Below are 22,862 nucleotides of genomic sequence, written 5' to 3'. Positions count from 1 at the left end.
TATCTCAACTTAAAAATATAATTATAAAAATGAAACCATAAAAATATAGAAACCAATGGAAAATGATATATATGCACAATGAAAAGATATATACTGAATATATAATATAAGCAGAATTAACATAGTTTTAAATCTTAAAACTTAGTAATATTTTAGAAAAGTAGTTCTAATACTACCTTATATTTATTGTATTTATCATTTACAGGCATTTTCCCAAATAGTTCAGTTTAGCCCTCAAACTCAGGGTAGGCCGGTATATGCTAACCTCATTTTTAGATGAGGAAATTAAAGCTTAGAGCGGTCCAGTGACTCACGAGCTGACCAGTAATTAGAGCATGGTCTAAGGTCCCTGGTCTTCTGATTCCTGGTTCTGTGTTCTAGTATAAAAGTCATTTTAGGATAGAGATGTGATACAAACATATGAATTCTGCCAAAGAGACTAACCTTTCTGATTTTCAATGTAGTAATGCAGAGGTATTTACTCATATAATTAAAATATTTACTTGAAATACAGCCTGCAACATATAGCTGAACCTTTTACTTGAAACACTATCTGCAAAAAATTAAAATGTAAACAGGTATTAAGTAGGACACAGAGCAATTAGCACAAAACCATTTTTGCTTTAAAAAAATTCACTTTCAAATTTGAGATATCTGAAATTAGATGTTTACTGTTTAAATGGCCCATGTTTATACTGCTGAGTCTACTAGACATCTCTTAAAATGACAGTGTGGTATATGGTGGTAAACAGGTTTAAGAAACCTAGATCTGGGACTTCCCTGGTGGGCCAGTGGATAAGACTCCACGTTCCCAATGCAGAAGGCCAGGGTTCAACTAGATCCAGCCTGCCGCAACTAAAGATCCCGCACGCAGCAACGAAGATCCCATGTGCCACAACTAAGACCCGGCACGGCCAAAATAAAATAAGTAAATAAATAAATATTAAAAAAGAAAGAAAGAAAGAAACCTGGATCCTAATCATGCTCTTGAATGAAACAAATATAAAAAGCTTTAAAAAAGCTAAATAATCTTTGAGATGTGTAAAGTGAGGATAACTCCTGTTTTACCAACTGACCTGGGAAGTCTAGTCTTTTTCTTTCTTTTTTCGGCTGCACCACGTGACTTGCAGGATCCTAGTTCCCCGACCAGGGATCAAACCCCGGCCCCCAGCATTGGAAGCTCAGAGTCCTAACCACTGGACCGCCAGGGAATTCCTGGAAGTCTAGTCTTAAAAATAATAATGTTGAAGATGTTATCTCAGCTAATTTGCTATATCCCCTAGAACCATCTTAAATATGTTTATTTTTTGGCTATAAAAAGTAATACATAGTCATTATAGAAAACTTGGAAAATATAGAAAAAAATCAGAAAAAGACCACCCATAATCCTACCCACAACTATTAACATTTCAGCATAATTCTTTTCACTGTTTTCCTTATGTTTTAAAAAAATTCATTTGGAATCATATTGGTGATATAGCTTGTACTGTATCCTACCTCAAAATGCAGCTCCAATAAAATGACATTAAATAAGACTTGTTTGAATTATAAAATATAGCAGTTTAAATATATCAAATTTTGAGTTCCCTAACCTGTATTATATGCTTAATAATCAGTATCCTAATTAATATATAACTGTCTTGGTATTCAGTTGACTGGGTTTTGTTAGTAGTCTTTTCATTGTCTGCCTACCAGACTTTATCTGCTTTGAATATTTTTAGCATTTTCAAATAGCAAAAGAATTAATCTTTTGACTAAAATATCTTGGTCACTTCTAAAAAGTGACCAAAAAGACTAAAAGCACTTGGTCATGCTTCTGTCACAGTGCATCTATTTTCTAACATTTTGTGAGGATAAAATCAGTATATATGGACATGCAGTCTGTGTACTTGTTTAAGTATTTAAAACTCTATACTTTTTTTAATTGAATAATATTGTATTTTATCCCAAAACAAAACATAAAAGTCTTGAAAGATACACAATTTAAGACATAAATTCTTATTTCGTTAAATCCAAGCAACTCTTTAAATTCAGCTTTAGCCATAATTAGAAGAATTTAATTATTGTTTCTTTTCTTTGGAGAGGATTGTTGTTTGAATATAAAAATACTTACATATCATTCATTTCAGAGATTACATTGAATTTCACTGAGAAAGAAAATTCTTTTTTAGCAAAAGTTATGAACTTAATTATAAAATATATAATATTTTGAAGACGTTACACTGGAGGTACAAGTTTATGACACAATAAAAATTTGATGAATGTATATGATACTAAATGCATTAATTAGATTTGTGTGTTATACCATACATTTGTAAATATATAATTTACAATGTGGTCAATTACATTAGTAAAACCATTCATCTTTTTTTTTTTTTTTACCTTTTATTTTAACATCTTTATTGGAGTGTAATTGCTTTACAATGGTGTGTTCGTTTCTGCTTTATACAAAGTGAATCAGCTATACATATACATATATCCCAATGTCTCCTCCCTCTGGCGTCTCCCTCTCTATCCCTCTAGGTGGTCCCTAGATCCCTCTATCCACCCTCTATATCCCACCCCTCTAGGTGGTCGCAAAGCATCAAGCTGATTCCCCTATGCCATGCAGCTGCTTCGCACTATCTGTTTTACATGTGGTAGTGCATATATGTCCATGCCACTATCTCACTTTGTCCCAGCTTACCCTTCCCCCTCCCCGTGTCCTCAAGTCCATTCTCTACATCTGCATCTTTATTCCTGTCCTGCCCCTAAGTTCTTCAGAACCTTTTTTATTTTGGATTCCACATATATGTGTTAGCATAGGGTATTTGTTTTTCTCTTTCTGACTTCCTTCACTCCATATGACAGTCTCTAGGCCCATCCACCTCACTACAAATAACTCAGTTTCGTTTCTTTTTATGGCTGAGTAATATTCCATTGCATATATGTGCCACATCTTCTTTATCCATTCATCTGTCGATGGACACTTAGGTTGCTTCCATGTCCTGGCTATTGTAAATAGAGCTGCAGTGAACATTGTGGTACATGACTCTTTTTGAATTATGGTTTTCTCAGGGTATATGCCCAGTAGTGGGATTGCTAGGTCGTATGGTAGTTCTATTTTTAGTTTTTTAAAGCATCTCCATACTGTTCTCCATCGTGACTGTATCAATTTACATTCCAACCAAGAGTGCAAGAGGGTTCCCTTTTCTCCACATCCTCTCCAGCATTTATTGTTTGTAGATTTTTGGATGATGGCCATTCTGACTGGTGTGAGGTGATACCTCATTGTAGTTTTGATTTGCCTTTCTCTAATGAATAGTGATGTTGAGGGTACTTTCATGTGTTTGTTGGCAATCTGTATACCTTTTTTGGAGAAATGTCTATTTAGGTCTTCTGCCCATTTTTGGACTGGGTTGTTTGTTTTCTTGATATTGAGTTGCATGAGCTGCTTGTAAATTTTGGAGGTTGATCCTTTGTCAATTGCTCCATTAGCAAATATTTTCTCCGATTCTGAGGGTTGTCTTTTCGTCTTGTTTATGTTTTCCTTTGCTGTGCAAAAGCTTTTAAGTTTCATTAGGTCCCATTTGTTTATTTTTGTTTTTATTTTCATTTCTCTAGGAGGTGGGTCAAAAAGGATCTTGCTGTGATTTATGTCATAGAGTGTTCTGCCTATGTTTTCCTCTAAGAGTTTTATAGTGTCTGGCCTTACATTTAGGTCTTTAATCCAGTCTGAGTTTATTTTTGTGTATGGTGTTAGGGAGTGTTCTAATTTCATTCTTTTACATGTAGGTGTCCAGTTTTCCCAGCACCACTTATTGAAGAGGCTGTCTTTTCTTCATTGTATCTTCTTGCCTCCTTTGTCAAAAATAAGGTGACCATATGTGCATGGGTTTATCTCTGGGCTTTCTATCCTGTATCATTGATCTATATTTCTGTTTTCGTGCCAGTACCATACTGTCTTGATGACTATAGCTTTGTACTATAGTCTGAAGTGCAGGAGCCTGATTCCTCCAGCTCCATTTTTCTTTCTCAAGATTGCTTTGGCTATTCGGGGTCTTTTGTGTTTCCATACAAATCGTGAAAGTTTTTGTTCTATTTCTGTGAAAAATGCCATTGGTCGTTTGATAGGGATTGCATTGAATCTGTAGATTGCTTTGGGTAGTAGAGTCATTTTCACGATGTTGATTCTTCCAATCCAAGAACATGGTCTATCTCTCCATCTCTTTGTATCATCTTTAATTTCTTTCATCAGTGTCTTACAGTTTTCTGCATACAGGTCTTTTGTCTCCTTAAGTAGGTTTATTCCTAGATATTTTATTCTTTTTGTTGCAGTGATAAATGGGAGTGTTTCCTTAATTTCTCTTTCAGATTTTTCATCATTAGTGTATAGGAATGCAAGAGATTTCTGTGCATTAATTTTGTATCCTGCTACTTTACCAAATTCGTTGATTAGCTCTAGTAGTTTTCTGGTAGCATCTTTAGGATTCTCTATGTATAGTATCATGTCATCTGCAAACAGTGACAGCTTTACTTCTTCTTTTCCGATTTGGATTCCTTTTATTTCTTCTTCTCTGATTGCTGTGGCTAAAATTTCCAAAACTATGTTGAATAATAGTGGTGAGAGTGGACATCCTTGTCTTGTTTCTGATTTTAGCGGAAATGCTTTCAGTTTTTCACCATTGAGAACGAAGTTGGCTGTGGGTTTGTCATATATGGTCTTTATTATGTTGAGGTAAGTGCCCTGTATACTTACTTTCTGGAGGGTTTTTATCATAAATGGATGTTGAATTGTGTCGAAAGCTTTTTCTGCATCTATTGAGATGATCATATGGTTTTTCTTCTTCAATTTGTTAATATGGTTTATCACATTGATTGATTTATGTATATTGTAGAATCCTTGCAGCCCTGGGATAAACCACAGTTGGTCATAGTGTATGATCCTTTCATGTGCTGTTGGATTCTGCTTGCTAGTATTTTGTTGAGGATTTTTGCATCTATGTTCATCAGTGGTATTGGCCTGTAGTTTTCTTTCTTTGTGACATCTTTTTTTTGCGGTACACGGGCCTCTCACTGCTGTGGCCTCTCCCGTTGCGGAGCACAGGCTCTGGACGCGCAGGCTCAGCAGCCACGGCCCACAGGCCCAGCCACTCCACAGCATGTGGGAGCCTCCCAGACTGGGGCCCGAACCTGTGTCCCCTGCATCGGCAGGCGAACCCTCAACCACTGCGCCACCAGGGAAGCCCTCTTTGTGACATCTTTGTCTGCTTTTGGTATCAGGGTGATGGTGGCCTCATAGAATGAGTTGGGGAGTGTTCCTCCCTCTGCTATATTTTGGAAGAGTTTGAGAAGGATAGGTGTTAGCTCTTCTGTAAATGTTTGATAGAATTCGCCTGTGAAGGAATCTGGTCCTGGACTTCTGTTTGTTGGAAGAGTTTTAATCACAGTTTCAATTTCAGTGCTTGTGATTGGTCTGTTTATATTTTCTTTTTCTTCCTGGTTCAGTCTCGGAAGTTTGTGCTTTTCTAAGAATTTGTCCATTTCTTCCAGGTTGTCCATTTTATTGGCATAGAGTTGCTTTTAGTAATCTCTCATGATCCTTTGTATTTCTGCAGTGTCAGTTGTTACTTCTTTTCCATTTCTAATTCTATTGATTTGAACCTTCTCCCTTTTTTTCTTGATGAATGTGGCTAATGGTTTATCAATTTTGTTTATCTTCTCAAAGAACTAGGTTTTAGTTTTATTGATCTTTGCTATTGTTTCCTTCATTTCTTTTTCATTTATTTCTAAACTGATCTTTATGATTTCTTTCCTTCTGCTAACTTTAGGCTTCTTTTGTTCTTTCTCTAATTGCTTTAGGTGTAAGGTTATATTGTTTATTTGAGATGTTTCTTGTTTCGTGTGGTGGAATTGTATTGCTATAAACTTCCCTCTTAGAACTGCTTTTGCTGCATCCTGTAGGTTTTGGGTCATCGTGTTTTCATTGTCATTTGTTCCTAGGTATTTTTTTATTTCCTTGTTGATTTCTTCTGTGATCTCTTGGTTGTTAAGTAGTGTATTGTTTAGCCTCCATGTGTTTGTATTTTTTACAGACTTTTTCCTGTAATTGATATCTAGTCTCATGGCGTTGTGGTTGGAAAACATACTAGATACGATTTCAATTTTCTTAAATTTACCAAGGCTTGATTTGTGACCCAAGATATGATCTATCCTGGAGAATGTTCCATGAGCACTTGAGAAGAAAGTGTATTCTGTTGATTTTGGATGGAATGTCCTATAAATATCAATTAAGTCCACCTTGTTTTATGTATCCTTTAAAGCTTGTGTTTTCTTACTTATTTTCATTTTGGATGATCTGTCAATTGGTGAAAGTGGAGTGTTAAAGTCCCCTACTATGATTGTGTTACTGTCGATTTCTCCTTTTATGGCTCTTAGCATTTGCCTTTTGTATTGAGGTGCTCCTATGTGGCATGCATAAATATTTATAGTTGTTATATCTTCTTCTTGGATTGATCCCTTGATCATTATGTAGTGTCCTTCTTTGTCTCTTGTAATAGTCTTTATTTTAAAATCTATTTTTTCTGATATGAGAATCGCTACTCCAGCTTTCTTCTGATCTCCATTTACATGGAATATCTTTATCCATCCCCTCACTTTCAGTCTGTATGTGTCTCTAGGTCTGAAGTGGGTCTCTTGTAGACAGCATATATATGGGTCTTGTTTTTGTATCCATTCATCCAGTCTATGTCTTTTGGTTAGAGTATTTAATCCATTTACATTTAAGGTAATTATCGATATGTATGTTCTTATTACCATTTTCTTAATTATTTTGGGTTTGTTTTTGTAGGTCTTTTCCTTGTCTTGTGTTTCCTGCCTAGAGAAGTTCTTTAGCATTTGTTTTAAAGCTGGTTTGGTGGTGCTGAATTCTCTAGCTTTTGCTTGTCTGTAAAGGTTTTAATTTCTCTTTCAAATCTGAATAAGATCCTTGCTGGGTAGAGTAATCTTAGTTGTAGGTTTTTCCCTTTCATCACTTTCAATATGTCCTGCCACTCCCTCTGGTTTTGCACTTTCTGCTGAAAGATCAGCTGTTAACCTTATGGGGATTCCCTTGTATGTAATTTGTTGTTTTTCCCTTGCTGCTTTTAATGTTTTTTCTTTGTATTTAATTTTTGATAGTTTGGTTAATATGTGTCTTGGCGTGCTTCTTCTTGGTTTTATCCTATATGGGACTCTCTGCACTTCCTGGACTTGATTGACTATTTCCTTTCCCATATTATGAAGTTTTCAACTATAATCTCTTCAAATATTTTCTCAGTCCCTTTCTTTTTCTCTTCTTCTTCTGGGACCCCTATAATTCAAATGTTTGTGCGTTTGATGTTGCCCCAGAGGTCTCCAAGACTGTCCTCAATTCTTTTCATTCTTTTTTCTTTATTCTGTTGTGCAGTAGTTACTTCCACTATTTTATCCTCCTGGTCACTTATCCGTTCTTCTGCCTCAGTTATTCTGCTATTGATTCCTTCTAGAGAATTTTAAATTTCATTTATTGTGTTGTTCTTCATTGTTTGTTTGCTCTTTAATTCTTCTAGGTCCTTGTTAAACGTTTCTTGTATTTTCTCCATTCTGTTTCCAAGATTTTGGATCATGTTTACTATCATTACTCTCAATTCTTTTTCAGGTTGACTGCCTATTTCCTCTTCATTTGTTTGGTCTCGTGGGTTTTTACCTTGGTCCTTCATCTGCTGTGTTTCTCTGTCTTCTCATTTTGCTTAACTTACTGTGTTTGGGGTCTCCTTTCCGCAGGTTGCAGGTTTGTAGTTCTTGTTGTTTTTGGTGTCTTCCCCCAGTGTCTAAGGTTGGTACAGTGGGTTGTGTAGGCTTCCTGGTAGAGGGGACTAGTGCCTGTGTTCTGCTGGATGAGGCTGGATCTTGTCTTTCTGGTGGGCAGGACTGCATCTGGTGGTGTGTTTTGGAGTGTCTGTGGCCTTATTATGATTTTAGGCAGCCTCTCTGCTAATGGGTGGGGTTGTGTTCCTGTCTTGCTAGTTGTTTGGCATAGGGTGTCCAGCACTGTAGCTTGCTGGTCATTGAATGAAGCTGGGTCTTAGCGTTGAGATGGAGATCTCTGGGAGAGCTTTCGCCGTTTGATATTACATGGAGCTGGGAGGTTTCTGGTGGACTAATATCCTGAACTCAGCTCTCCCACCTCAGAGGCACTGGCCTCACACCCAGCCGGAGCACCAAGACCCTGTCAGTCACAAGGCTCAGAAGAAAAGGGAGAAGAAGAGAAAAAAAGAAAGAAAAATAAAGTTATTTAAAAAAATAATTATTAAAAATAAAAAAGTTAAAAAGTAATAGAAAAAAGAAAGAAACAAAGAAGAGAGCAACCAAACCAAAAAACAAATTCACCAATGATAACAAGTACTAAAAACTATAGTTAAAAAAAAAAAAAAGCCAGACTGACAGAACCCTAGGACAAATGGTAAAAGCAAAGCTATACAGACAAAATCACACAAAGAAGCATACACATACACACTCACAGAAATAGAAAGAGGAAAAATATATACATATCTATATATATATATAAAAAGGAAGAGAGCAACTAAATCAATAAACAAATCTACCAATGATAATAAACTCTAAATACTAAACTAAGATAAACATAAAGCCAGGAACAAATTAGATGCAGAAAGCAACCCCAAGTCAACAGTTGCTCCCAAAGTCCACCTCCTCAATTTGGGCTGATTCGTTGTCTATTCAGGTATTCCACAGATGCAGGGTACATCAAGTTGATCGTGGAGATTTAATCTGCTGCGCCTGAAGCTGCTCGGAGAGATTTCCCTTTCTCTTCTTTGTTCAAACAGCTCCCGGGGTTCAGCTTTGGATTTGGCCCTGCCTCTGCATGTAGGTCGCCTGAGGGCGTCTGTTCTTCGCCCAGACAGGACGGGGTTAAAGTAGCAGCTGATTAGGGGGCTCTGGCTCACACAGGCCGGGGGGAGGGAGGTGTACGGAATGTGGGGCGAGCCTGCAGCGGCAGAGGCCAGCATGATGTTGCACCAGCCTGAGGCGTGCCGTGTGTTCTCCCGGGCTAGTTGTCCCTGGATCACAGGACCCTGGCAGTGGTGGGCTGCACAGGCTCCTTGGAGGGGAGGTGTGGACAGTGCCCTGTGCTTGCACACAGGCTTCTTGGTGGCTGCAGGAGCAGCCTTAGCGTTTCAAGCCCGTCTCTGCGGTCCGTGCTGATAGCCGCGGCTCTTGCCCGTCTCAGGAGCTCGTTTAGGTGGTGCTCTGAATCCCCTCTCCTCGGGCACTAGCCCCTTCAGGCTGTGTTCATGCAGCCAACCCCAGTCCTCTCCCTGGGATCCGACCTCCGAAGCCCGAGCCTCAGCTCCCAGCCCCCGCCCGCCCCAGCGGATGAGCAGACAAGCCTCTCGGGCTGGTGAGTGCTGGTCGGCACCGATCCTCTGTGCGGGAATCTCTCCGCTTTGCCCTCTGCACCCCTATTGCTGCAGTCTCCTCCGTGGCTCTGAAGCTTCCCCCCCGCCCAACCCCTGTCTACGCCAGTGAAGGGGCTTCCTAGTGTGTGGAAACTTTTCCTCTTTCACAGCTCCCTCCCCGAGGTGCAGGTCCTGTCCCTATTCTTTTGTCTCTGTTTTTTTTTCTTTTGCCCTACCCAGGTATGTGGGGAGTTTCTTGCCTTTTGGGAGGTCTGAGGTCTTCTGCCAGTGTTCAGTAGGTTTTCTGTAGGAGTTGTTCCACATGTAGATGTATTTCAGATGTATTTGTGCTGAGGAAGGTGATCTCCATGTCTTACGCCTCCGCCATCTTGAAGGTCTCCCCCAAAACTCTATTCTTGTATCAATTTAAACCACTATAAAACTCTACATGTCAGGATACTAGAGTCAGAAGATCTGGTTGGGATCCTAATTTCTTTTACTGGCTGTGTGACTATGGGTGAATAAATCTTTCTTTAGTTTGTTCCTTTGGTGTTGAAATTCTGGAAGAGGGAAACTTTATATTGTGAGGAATCTAAGTGGGCTTGGGAGTGAGCCTTTCCAATGAGCCCATCTCTGCTCTTTCTCATATGATCTTTAAAAATTAAGGGGCTTCCCTGGTGGCACAGTGGTTGGGAGTCCGCCTGCCGATGCAGGGGACACGGTTCGTGCCCCGGTCTGGGAGGATCCCACATGCTGCGGAGCAGCTGGGCCCATGAGCCATGGCCGCTGGGCCTGCGCGTCCGGAGCCTGTGCTCCGCGGCGGGAGAGGCCACAGCGGTGAGAGGCTGGCGTACCGCAAAAAAAAAAATTAAGATGCCTGGCTCCCTCCCCGAGACTCTGTGACCTGGGCATCAGGATTTTTTTTTTTTTCATTGAAATATAGTTGATTTACAATATTCTGTTAGTTTCAGGTGTACAGCAAAGTGATTCAGATATATATATACACACACGCTCTTTTTCAGATTCTTTTCCATTATAGGTTATTAGGCCAAAGGATTTTTAAAAGCTTCCAGGTGACACTAATGTGCAGCAAAGTTGGGGAGCCACTGTGAGCACTATGATCAAGTTTGTACCTGCTAATTCCACATGAGGATTTATGTCATTTGCTAGTTCAAGTTTTTTGTTTGTGAGAAGAATTTTAAAAACTAGAAAATCAATCCTTTTTTTCTTTTTTTTATTGAGTAGAGTTGATGTATGATATTATATAAATTTCAGGTGTACAAAAGAGTTATTCACAATTTTTTTTTTTTTTTTTTTTGCAGTACGCGGGCCTCTTACTGTTGTGGCCTCTCCCGTTGCGGAGCACAGGCTCCGGACGCGCAGGCTCAGCGGCCATGGCTCATGGGCCCAGCCGCTCCGCGGCATGTGGGATCTTCCCGGACCGGGGCACGAACCCGTGTCCCCTGCATCGGCAGGCAGACTCTCAACCACTGCGCCACCAGGGAAGCCCCAAAAGAGTTATTCACAATTTTTAAAGGTTATATAGAAAATCAATTATGTTTTAAACCAGGGTCACAAACTAAAATGCCTGCAGAAGCCAGGAAGCCAAAGTGAGCGGTGGGACTGCAGCAGTTGTCTAAATTGGCAGGGGCAGCTCTGCTCCAGCTGCTGTTGCCAGGCAGAAATTGTCAGTTTTTCTCATTTTCTTTAAAATCTGGAAATCTATATTTTTATATGAAACTTTCCACTTTTTAAATTTTGTATCACATATTATTTTATAGGCTAAGTAAAACATGTCTGTGGGCAGATTTGGCTTGGGAGCTGCCAGTGTGCAACTTCTGTTTTTAAACTTGGTTCTCGCAGGACCAGAAGTGTCCTAATTGCATCATCAACATATTTTAAAGTTGGCATTGTTTCTTTGCATTAGGTCTAGTACCTATATGGACTTCCCTTAAGTAAGTTTTGTCTTTGATATTAGATTATTCTATGATTTGAGGGCCTCAAGCTTTGATAATTTCACTCACTCCTATCACTCATTCCAGCAAGGTGGTCCCCACTGAGGGGTATGCTGTCATTTCCATTTTGATGGTGAAAGCAGTGGCATGTACCCCAGAGTACATTCAGACGGAAGAACCCTGCTCTCATGCTTGGAGTTCAATCAAGACTAGATTTTTGGGCTTCCCTGGTGGCGCAGTTCTTGAGAGTCCGCCTGCCGATGCAAGGGACACGGGTTCGTGCCCCAGTCCAGGAGGATCCCACATGCCGCTGAGCGGCTGGGCCCGTGAGCCATGGCCGCTTAGCCTGCGCGTCTGGAGCCTGTGCTCCGCGGCGGGAGAGGCCACAACAGTGAGAGGCCCGTGTACCGCAAAAAAAAAAAATTAAAAAAAAAGACTAGATTTTTCACACATATAATGCCAAGTCCCAGAACATTCCCTGGAGATATGACCAGGATTTGAAATGTGATTCACCAGTGGCAAGCCCAGCAGAGGCAGGTGTGGAAGGGCACCAGAGAGGCCTAAAGCACCTCTGTGTTTCCAGGGGTACCAAAATCTCTAGAAGACTACTTCTCAGTTTTGTTCTATTAATTGAAAGTTCTCAGTTATTCACATGGAAGATGCCTCTAAGTGAAATAAGAATAATTAATGTTCACACTTCTGTTCCTCTCAAAGAAGTCACTTAACAAAAAAAGCTGGAAGACAATTTATATTGCATGATAATAATGTAGTTATGTTAAGATATCATGATTAAAATACCTGTTTTGGAGGAAACCTCTTAATTTTTTTTTCTGCTTTTTGGATTATTTTTAGATCATGATGCTGGAAATGGAGTACAGAACCCAGAAGAAGCAGGCATGGTTTCAGAAGAATTAAAACGGGCATCCAGAACTGAAAGTATAAAATTAAGTGGAAGGGAAAGACAATTGGACAGTTCCGCAAGCAGTTCAAGAACACAACCAAATCCTCAGAAACTCTGGGAAGAAGGCGCAGAATTACCACCAATTTATAGCTCTTTAGCACCCACTAGTGGGCATTTGTTAAGCAATGAGGCCAAAACAGAAAGGGATGGCAATCAGTTTACAAAATCTCACAGTCGACCAACACCCCAAATTCAGCCAGTAGGAAATGTGGCACAGTTGCATAGTGTCACACGTGTAAAGTTGTGTCGCAAAGAGTTACGTCAGATTTCTGCCTTGGAACTGTTGTTACGAAGTTCCAGTCTTGGAGTTGGGGTTGGGTCTATGACTGCTGATTCCATTGAAGTAGCTAGGAAAATGAGTGACTTAAAAACTTAGGCATTTAATAAGAAAAATTTTAATTTAGTAGGTGGTAAGATTCCTTTTTCTAATCTGTTAAAAATTAAAGCTTAAGCTCACTAGCTGTTCCCTCAGGATAAAAGAAGAAGGGGAGGAAGTAATCCCTAATCCTTTTGTATACCATGGATATGTATATCTTCTATAGTATATTTGAGGAGTTTTAATTTGTATTTCCATAATAACCAAACACATACTTTATCAAGTAATGGAACATTTAAATGTTTCCACATCTAAATTTGCTTAAAATTTTTTCCAGGCATATTTGAAGAACAAAACTAAGAGTAGAATAATAAACTAAAATATTCATTAAATGTATATTATTATATAATATAAAAGTATATTATTAAGTATATTGTAATATTATAAGAGTATGTTATAATACAATAATTATAATATAAATTTATATTGTTATTCTCAAATACAAGTATATTTTGTTATTTTTTTAAAAAACAGGGGGCTTCCCTGGTGGAGCAGTGGTTGGGAATCTGCCTGCTAATGCAGGGGACACGGGTTTGAGCCCTGGTCTGGGAGGATCCCACATGCCGCGGAGCAACTAGGCCCGTGAGCCACAACTACTGAGCCTGCGCGTCTGGAGCCTGTGCTCCACAACAAGAGAGGCTGCTATAGTGAGAGGCCCGTGCACCACGATGAAGAGTGGCCCCCACTTGCCACAACTAGAGAAAGCCCTCGCACAGAAACGAAGACCCAACACAGCAAAAATAAATAAATAAATTACTAAAACTCCTACCCCCAACATCTTATTTAAAAAAAAAAGAAACAATTAAATATTGCTTATATCAGAGAGAGAGTCACCTGCTGCATATGTTTTGGCTGAAACAGCTGAAAATTTGTGCCAGAATGCACTCTATGGGCTAAGGCAACTGGCTAGGTTTAGGGATTAAGGTTAATTTATGCTCCTCAGAGGCTGAGTGATCATTCTTGACTTTTTAAACATGGTCTCTGCTCTTTTTTCTGGAATTGCTTTTAGAGTATTATATTATTGGTTTGCTAATATTTTGGAATATAGGTTTATCATCTCTCTCTTGCCCTATCTATTCAGCATATCTCTCATTATGCTACTAAAATTGGGAGAAATGAATACAGTTCCATGGAATAGGGAAACAAGGACAGAATAACACTGAAGTATTCTAACATATCAAGGAAAAGGTATCTAGTCATATGGAGTACACCTATAAAGCTTGACATCTAGCCAGAGGATCTTTAGCTAATAAGTTGATGGGCTTAATCTGAGATTTTTTTCCTCTACAACCTGGTTAGTCAGGCCTGTACACAGGCCGCCCAGATTGCACGGGGGTTGTAAATATGTAAATGAAATTTTTTCTTCAAGATATTTTTGGTCTAAATCTTATATAATGTAAACCTCAGTTTGGAATTAAGAACTAAACATTGCTTTGCCCAACAAATTTTTCATCGTAGTTTTCAATCACAGAAAACATTTCATTATAATGACCAGAGGTATGATTTTGTTACTTATATTGTTATTTTTGTTACTTTTCCAAACTTTTGCTTGTAAAATAAAGTTTTTTCTTAAACCAATTAATGTTTTTTTGGGGGGCAGTAGCAAAATCACCCTGATTTATGGAAGCTTACTCCATGAGAGTAACCCACTTTATTACTGACTCCAACTTTTCCTACCTGATACTAAGTTTTTTTTGTTCTTTCCTTTGTTGCTATTGACCCTGACCATCTTACCTAAGACCCAGACTGTTGCCCTGTGCTCAAAGACTGTTTTCCTTTTCTATTTTCTAGCCCCTAGGAAGTAGGGTTCCTTGGTCTTACCGGTAAAAAACAGTTCCTATAGGAGAAGAAAACCAAGCCAAAACAAACTTCTAAATTGGTGAATAGTTTCTAGATCTCTTAAGTATGGTATTAAAACTCATTTGAATTATGGGTTAAATAGACTTCTGTGGACTTAACCTGGAAACGGAACCACAAGTTATAACTTCGGCCCAATGAGAAACTGTTTCAACCAACAAATTTACAAACCAACTTAGAGATTTTATTTTTTTAACAGGGACTATTTGAAGTCAGATTCCTGTTTTCAGCTAGTTTTCTCTTTTTACCTTTGGTTTGTATGATATGTATTTAATATATATATTGTATATAATGTGTGTTTTAGATAGATAGATAGATAGACAATGGCAAAAGGCCAGTGCCTTAGCAAAGCACAGCAATCATATATTTATTAATATGTACATATTAATGAAGCCCCTAATTTTAAGTTCCTTATAAAATTAAGTAATAATTTAGAAATAATTAATATAAGAATGTATTTTGACATTGGAATTCTGCTTGCCCAAGAAATTGACACATATTTGCTTTACCTGTGGAAATATAAACACATTTTCTAAAAGCCAGCTCACTAACAAAGCAAGAAAATTTATATTAAACCAACAATGAGTAGATTTGATAATGCAAATGTGAACTGACATCTAAATAACAAAGGTACAATTTTTTTTCTTCCTTTTGGTTAAACATACATCCTTTATATGCTATGATAGATTTCATATAAATAAACAAACATATAAATCATGTCCTGGATAATATATTCTGGGAGTGAACCTCTTGTCTTTCTTGTTTAGTCAGTGCAGTCACAAAGGAAAGAAAAATTGTCATCTCCCCCAAGGCAAGTACAATTTTTTTTACATTAACTAGTAATAAATTTACCCTCTGTTTCATATGCTCTCCTTAGTCTAAACATTTTGTCTTTGCCTTTTTGCGTGTATATGAAATATGTTTGTGGGGGTTTTTTTGTTCATTATTTTTTTTCCACCTATAACAGAGCATTTGGAAAGAAACATATTTGCCTCCATAAAGTACTAGTTCTTTCCCTAACTCCAGAGTGTTGTAGATAACAGAGTTGGAGAATTCTATGAGTCTGAGAACTATGGGTGGCAAGAACATCAGTGAAGGTGCTTTTGTGCTTTAATGTTTGTTTTCCTTCGCTAATGTTTTTCCCCCCCTTAGTTCTTCATATCTTCATGAACTTAGTGTCCAAGGAGTCAGCAAAAATATACATATGATCTTCAGTAATGTGGACTTTATTGCCATTGGCTTGTTTGTAATAGTCCAGGTCAATAAAGTGATAAATGCTTATTTAAGAATGGGTGTCTTATATTTTAAAACAAAGTGTCATACTAAGTTTTAGAATGAATTGCTAAGAAGTGAAGTCCTTAGTGGGAGTTCGGTTCTATAGTCAACACAAATTCTCATGCATTAAAAGCAAGTGTGACATGTTCTGCTCTTTCATTTATTTCCTTAGGGACATACTTGTGATTTTATAAAGCACCTGGAGTATGAATAATGAAAGCTCAGTGTCCACTCATGTCTACAATTCCTCTCTCAACTTCACTGGAATTTTTTAAAATATTCATTATGTATATTTTACATTTAAAGATATAACGGGCTGCAGGCTGCCTTGATTAGATTGATAACACATATATCTTCTATGTTTATATTTTCAAAAATAGAAAATAAAGTTGAGAGTGAGATCTTGCCACAATAAATATCTCATGCATTGGGTATGTAGTATTTTGAGCTCATCTGGGCAGTAATACTCAAAGGGTGGATATAGGAGCATCTTTCTTATGGCAAGGAGTATTTTATCACTGTCATTGTTTACCTTGATGCTAATAATAAGAAGTAGACTGACTTTTCATAAGTTTCATTGTTCTAAAATTCTCTACAAACAATGCACCCCTTAATGCCTGCATTAGGGGTGACTGCTTCCATTCCTTGCTTTTGGAATGCAGTGCATACGTGGCAGCGAATACTAGAGTGGTGTTTGATTTTTATGATGGCCTTCATGTTGACACCAAAAATACCTCAATGTGGTGGTAGTTAGAACAAGAGAAATTATAAAAAGAAAGCTCAGAAAAACTTGATGTTATAATGTTGGCTTTTGATATTTTGCATAGTTCTTTTTGTCCATTTTTATATCTTCTTTCCTAGGAATGTCCACAATGAATCAACAGAATTGTCACTATTGTAATTTAACTGAACCCAAATATATTGACTTAGATTTAGGTATTAGGTTCTATTGGTAAATTATTACACAAAACTCCACTGAGTGATTTCTACAGTACTCAAAGAGAAAAATAGAACAATCTCACAGACTTTGTTATAATGAGCAAGATCCTTATATGTCCAGGGAACAGAACCATTCACAACAGAAGAGTAGAAAACTAAACATCTAAAAACTTGTATACTTAGGATTTTTGGAAATTTAAAACTCCATTTATTAGTAAATACTTATGTAATTAAAGTAGAACAAAAGAAATGCATCTTGAAACAATATTTGCATACTGTATTATTGTGTTTTCAAGCTTATTACAGTATATACAAAGCAAGGTATGATTTTTCAAGTCCAAAGTGGTAAATATTGTTAGAATTTATTTGATCTGAGGGGTCTCTTAAAAGAACCACTTCTTGAACCCTGCCCCAAGTAACAACAAATTATAGGCAGATTATAGCTCCCCTCACTCCTCACAGTGTTCCAGGATTCAAATAGCTCTGATAAAAAGAGAAGAAAAAGAGGTTTATTTTAAAGCATTCCATAGGCCAGCAAGGAATTTTCAAAAATGTTTTAAGAGAATATATTTTATTTCTCTTGAAGCAACATAAATTTAACTTCACTCTTTGGCTATCTCTATACCCTAAAGAATACTCCTAGTTAGTATTGAATTTGCCATTTGAAAATATACATCCCAGTTTTTAATACTGATCTCTCTTCCTATGATTACTATTAATTCAGGATTGTATGAAAAAAAGCCACCCTAGACAGAATTTGAATGGAAATTGTGGAGCCATTCAGTAGAGAATTACAAGAAACATTAGTTTTAGATAAATTTCATCAGTTGTAACATAAACTGAAGAATTTAAGTGAAGGACTTAAGTGATTTTACCGTTGAAGAACCATCAAGAATATGCAAAAACAAACACTGTAGGCAGAATTGACAGGATTTATCTTTATAAAACAATACTTAACCATTTTGCTTAATTTTTCTCTCTGCTAAAATATCCCTGAATTTTTCTCCTGAAAAATCTTTGGCTAAAAGACTTCCATTCATAATTACAAACCAGCAGCTCTTAGACTGCCTTGAGAGGCTGAACTGATGTTATTCATTTTTGTTTGTGGCCTTCAGTGGTATTTCATTGTCCACCATGAAAAGGAATAAGGAGTGAATCTGAATTTATAATTTTGATAAGTTTTATCAAAGTTTTGATAAGTATTATCAAAGTTTTGTTGTCACTTTCTAGCGTGATTATTTTTTTCTAGATCGGGAAAAGGGCAAGGTATTTGTATACTGAGGTGCCAGTCTTCTTTTGAAATTCATACCCATCACCTGGGGGTTGGGCAGCATTTAAATTGTTCCATTCAAAGCCTGGAAGTAAGCCTGTCTGTTTCACTGGACATTTTCCCTAGGTGTCACTGGCTGTAAGACAACCAGAACATGATCAGAATGACCCAGGTTATAATCTTATTAATGGAGTACCTTAAATAATTATATTTTCTAAAACACCAAACAGCCATTTCTTTTAAAAGAAAGCAATGTATGAATCACTCCCTTGCATTTAAAATCAAAACCTTATTTTTCAAATGCAACTCTAATTATTTAATAAATTATTTGGTAGTGAAACTACTGTTTTTACTACATGTAAATAGTTTGTTGCTTTATCAAATAAATATATAAAAGCACTTTGAAAACTAAAGGATCATACATGTTTATGATAGAATTACAAGTAGGTTTTCCATGGAGTTGGTTGTCAAAATGTGATAACTTTTTAGCACAAATGTGGTTGCTTATTTTATATATATCAAAAAACATTTTAAAACAAATTCTCAGAGTTTTAATTATATATGTTAGCAACAGTAGAAATAACTAGTCTCTGGGAAGTTTCATGTGAATTCAATTCTCACAAGAAAATATTTTAAAGACTTGGCTGAGTCTATTTTTATAGGCCTCAGAAGTGCTTCATTACTATTTCTTTGATTTACAAACAAAAAAATATGTTTTTACTGGGTTTTTAACCACCAGTTTTTGGCCATTTATTACTTATTTCTTTAGTAACAATTACATTTTTTTGTTATTGATGAATTCTGGCTAGAAAATAACTTTTCTGGGACTTCCCTGGTGGTGGAGTGGTTAAGAATCTGCCTGCCAATGCAGGGGACACGGGTTGAAGCCCTGGTCCGGAAAAATCCCACATGCCACAGAGCGACTGAGCCCGTGCGCCACAACTACTGATCCCGTGCGGCACAACTGCTGACCCCACGCACTGCAACTACTGAAGCTGGCACGCCTAGAGCCCGTGCTCCGCAACAAGAGAAGCCACCGCAATGAGAAGCCTGCGCACCGCAATGAAGAGTGGCCCCCGCTCGCCACAACTAGAGAAAGCCTGAGTGCAGCAACAAAAACCCAACGCAGCCAAAAATTAAAAAGAAAAAAAAAAGAAAGAAAATAACTTTCCTTAAAACTGAAAAGTCTAGTTTCTATTTGGTAAATATTTTAAGCTCAATTTTTCCCTTAGGGAAACTGTAAAAGTTAATTTTTTGGTACATGTATAGGTATGTGATCAAATTAACAGCAAAGTCAGTCTTTGGCCTTTCATACTCTTAGCTACTATATACAAGAAGTATATTAGAATTAAATCTAACATTACCATGGCAGTCTCCTTTGTAAGTATTCTGAGGGAAGCTCATTTCCCTTAGTTCACAAGTATCTGCCAATGTTAAGGAATACTTTGTCTCTATTTAGATCAAAGCACCCATGACCTGTGCAGCCAAGTAATCAAAGAGAAGGCCAAGACTTTAAGTGTAATGGAACCTATAATCAGAAGTATTCTAGTGGATTGTGAACAAATAGAGAGGAAGAATACTAACATACACTTTTCCTGGGAGAGTTACTTTCATTGGTCCTCTTATAAGGTTTATTACAAAGTTCACTATCTCACTAATCACTGAGAAGGGAAACTAAGATGTAAGGACCTGATTATGTGAGTTTAATTGGCCAGGCTACAGCAAACCAAAACACCCTTCAGAACCAGGCCAGTACCCCGGGGTTTAGTTCTTGTACGGGGAAAAATCTGTACCTCTTTCAAAGGGTGAGCTGATAATTAAAGTTACCTGTATTCTGAAGATATCACAAAAATGGCATCTATAGACAACTGATGGAAATTTTCTTTAGATATTTGTAGGCATTTTTCTGCTTTATGTTTTCTATTAACCTTTTATCATTGAGGCTAGAGCTGAGAACTAAAAGCCCTATCACTCAAGGAACTTACATTGATCGCAGTGATGAGTACTATGGAGAAAATAAAGCAGGGTAAGGGAATAGAGAATCAAGGATGCCTTTTTTTAGTTAGAAATGGTTTCTGAGTTAGGCAAACACACAAAGCTGTAAAAAACAGATGTAAGCTCACCAACTTAAAAATTGCTTTTCAATTGACCCAGTGCATGCATGCTCAAAAGGGGCAATTATCATAAATTGCATCTGAACACAGAAATCCCATCCAGCCAGTTTTTATGGGAGGGGAAGAGCACTGACTAATTTTGCTGAGCCATTGGAAACTGCTCTAGATCTACTGTTTTGATCTATACAGTTGCTTAGAACTTATTTTAAGTTTAGGATCACATTCCACTTAAAAATTTTTTGAGATATAATTCACATAACAAAAAATTTACCATCTTAAAGTGCACAGTTCAGTAGTTTTTAGTATATTCACTGTGTTGTGCAATCTTACTAATTCCAGAACATTTTCATCATGCCAAAAAAACCTCTGTTTTAATTAGTAATCAGTCCCAATTTTCATTTTCTCCCATCCCCTGGCAACCACTAATCTCTCTGTCTCTGTGGAATTGCCTGTTTTTGACATTTCATACATCCTTTAGTGTATGGCTTTTTTCCTTAGGATAATGTTTCCAAGATTCATTCATGTAGCCTGTAAGAGTATTTCATTCCTTTGTATGACTGAATAATAATCCATTATGTGGATATACCACATTTTGTTTATCCTTTCATGAGTTGATGGACATTTGGATTATTTCTATAATTTGGCTCTTATGAATAACCATGCTATAGAATGCTATAAACATCTGTGTACAAGCTTTTGTGTGAATATGTTTTCAGTTCTCTTGGGTATACGCCTAAGAGTGGAATTTCTGATTCATATGGTAAATCTACGTTTAACTTTTGGAGAGATTGCTGAACTGTTTTCCATAGCAGCTGCACCATTTTACATTCCCACCAGCAGTGTATGAGGATTCCAATTACTTTACATCCTTGCCAACGCTTGTTATTGTCTGTCTTTTTTATTATACCCATCCTAGTCGATGTGAAGTGGTATATCACTGTGTTTTGAGTTACATTTTCCTAATGACTAATGATACTGAATATTTTTTTCATGTGTTTATTGGCCACTTGTTTATCTTCTCTGGAGAAATGTCTGTTCAAATCCTTTGCCCCTTTAAAATTGAGCTATTTGTGTTTTCAATGTTGAATTGTAAGAGTTCTTTATATTTGCTAGATACAAGTCCCTTATCAGATATGATTTGCAAATATTTTCTCCCATTCTGTGTTGTCTTTTTACTTTTTTGATGGTGTCCTTTGCATTGTAGAAGTTTTTGCTTTTGATGAAATCCAGTTTATCTTTTTTTCTTTTGGTTGTTTTTGCTTTAGTTGTCATATCTAAGAAACCATTGCCTACTCCAATATCATACAGATTTACACCTGTCTTTCCTTCTAAGAGTTTTATTGTTGGGACTTCCCTGGTGGCACAGTGGTTAAGAATCCACCTGCCAATGCAGGGAACATGGGTTCGAGCCCTGGTCTGGGAAGATCCTACATGCAGCGGAGCAACTAAGCCCATGTGCCAGAACTACTGAGCCTGCACTCTAGAGCCTGTGAGCCACACTACTGGGCCTGCATGCTGCAACTACTGAAGCCCATGTGCCTAGAGCCCATGCTCCACAACAAGAGAAGCCACCACAATGAGAAGCCCGCGCACCACAACGAAGAGTAGGCCCCACTTGCCGCAACTAGAGAAAGCCTGCGCATAGCAACAAAGACCAAAGCAGCCAAAATTAAATAAATAAATAAAAAGAGTTTTATTATTTTAGTTCTTTCATTTATGTCTAGGGTCCATTTTGAATTAATTTTTGTATGCGGTGTGAGGTAGAGGTTCAACTTCATTCTTTTGCGTGTGTATATCAAGTTGTCTCAGCACCATTTACTGAAAAAAACTATCTTTTCCTTACTGAGGTGTCTTGGCACCCTTGTTGAAAGCTAATTGACCATAGATGTTTGAGTTTGTTTATGGACTCTTGATTCTATTCCATTGGCTTATATCTTATGCTAGTGCCACAGTTGATTACTGTAGCTATGTAGTAAATTTTCAAGTTGGGAAGTGTCAGTTTACCAGCTTTATCTTTTTTCAATATTGTTTTGGCTATTTGGGGTCCCTTGAGTTTGATTATGAATGTTAGGAACAGCTTACCCATTTCTGCAAAAAAGTCTGTTGGAATTTTGATAGGAATTACATTGAATATATATCTATATTTGGGGAGTATTGCCATCTTAATAATATTAAGTTTTCCAGTGCATAAACATGGGCTGTCTTTTATTTATTTATATCTTTAATTTCTTTTAACCATCTTTTGTAGTTTTCAGTGTACAAGTCTTATGCTTCTTTGGCTAAATTTATTCCTGAATATTTCTTTTCTTTTGATGCTATTGTAAATGGACTTGTTCTATTAATTTCATTTTCAGATTGTTCATTGCTAGTGTATAGAAATACAACTAATTTTTGTATATTGATCACAATTTGTGATGAATAGTAAATTTGGGTTAGAAACACACCACACCATGAATCAAGGAACTTAGGTAATGTTTACCCATACAAACTGACTGAACGAGCAGAAATCCACCTTTTTTTTTTTTTTTTTAAATTGGCCGCACTGCACGGCTTGCAGGATCTTAGTTCCCTAACCAGAGATTGAACCTGTGCCCCCCTGCAGTGGGAGCTCGGAGTTCTAACCACTGGACTGCTAAAGAATTCCCAGAAATCCAACTTTTTTTTGTTGATGATGATCATAACTTTTTAGCTGATTATTT

At 37.4% G+C, this 22,862-nt stretch overlaps 1 protein-coding gene across 2 annotated transcripts in view; it reads left to right on the top strand.

Moving 5' to 3' along the window:
* The window catches only part of KIF27 (kinesin family member 27), an 88,699-nt gene extending 75,507 nt beyond the window's left edge, over nt 1–13,192 (top strand). For both annotated transcript variants that reach the window (XM_060301086.1, XM_060301085.1), the window contains one exon: nt 12,224–13,192. In XM_060301086.1, the coding sequence (XP_060157069.1) occupies nt 12,224–12,708 (485 nt within the window). In that variant the 3' untranslated portion in view covers nt 12,709–13,192. The remainder of the gene's footprint in view (nt 1–12,223) is intronic.
* The last annotated feature ends 9,670 nt before the right edge of the window (nt 13,193–22,862 follow it).

This window comes from Globicephala melas, chromosome 6, assembly GCF_963455315.2.
Source record: "Globicephala melas chromosome 6, mGloMel1.2, whole genome shotgun sequence".
In the NCBI taxonomy this organism is placed as follows: domain Eukaryota; kingdom Metazoa; phylum Chordata; class Mammalia; order Artiodactyla; family Delphinidae; genus Globicephala; species Globicephala melas.
This window is presented reverse-complemented; position numbering and strand designations above follow the sequence as displayed.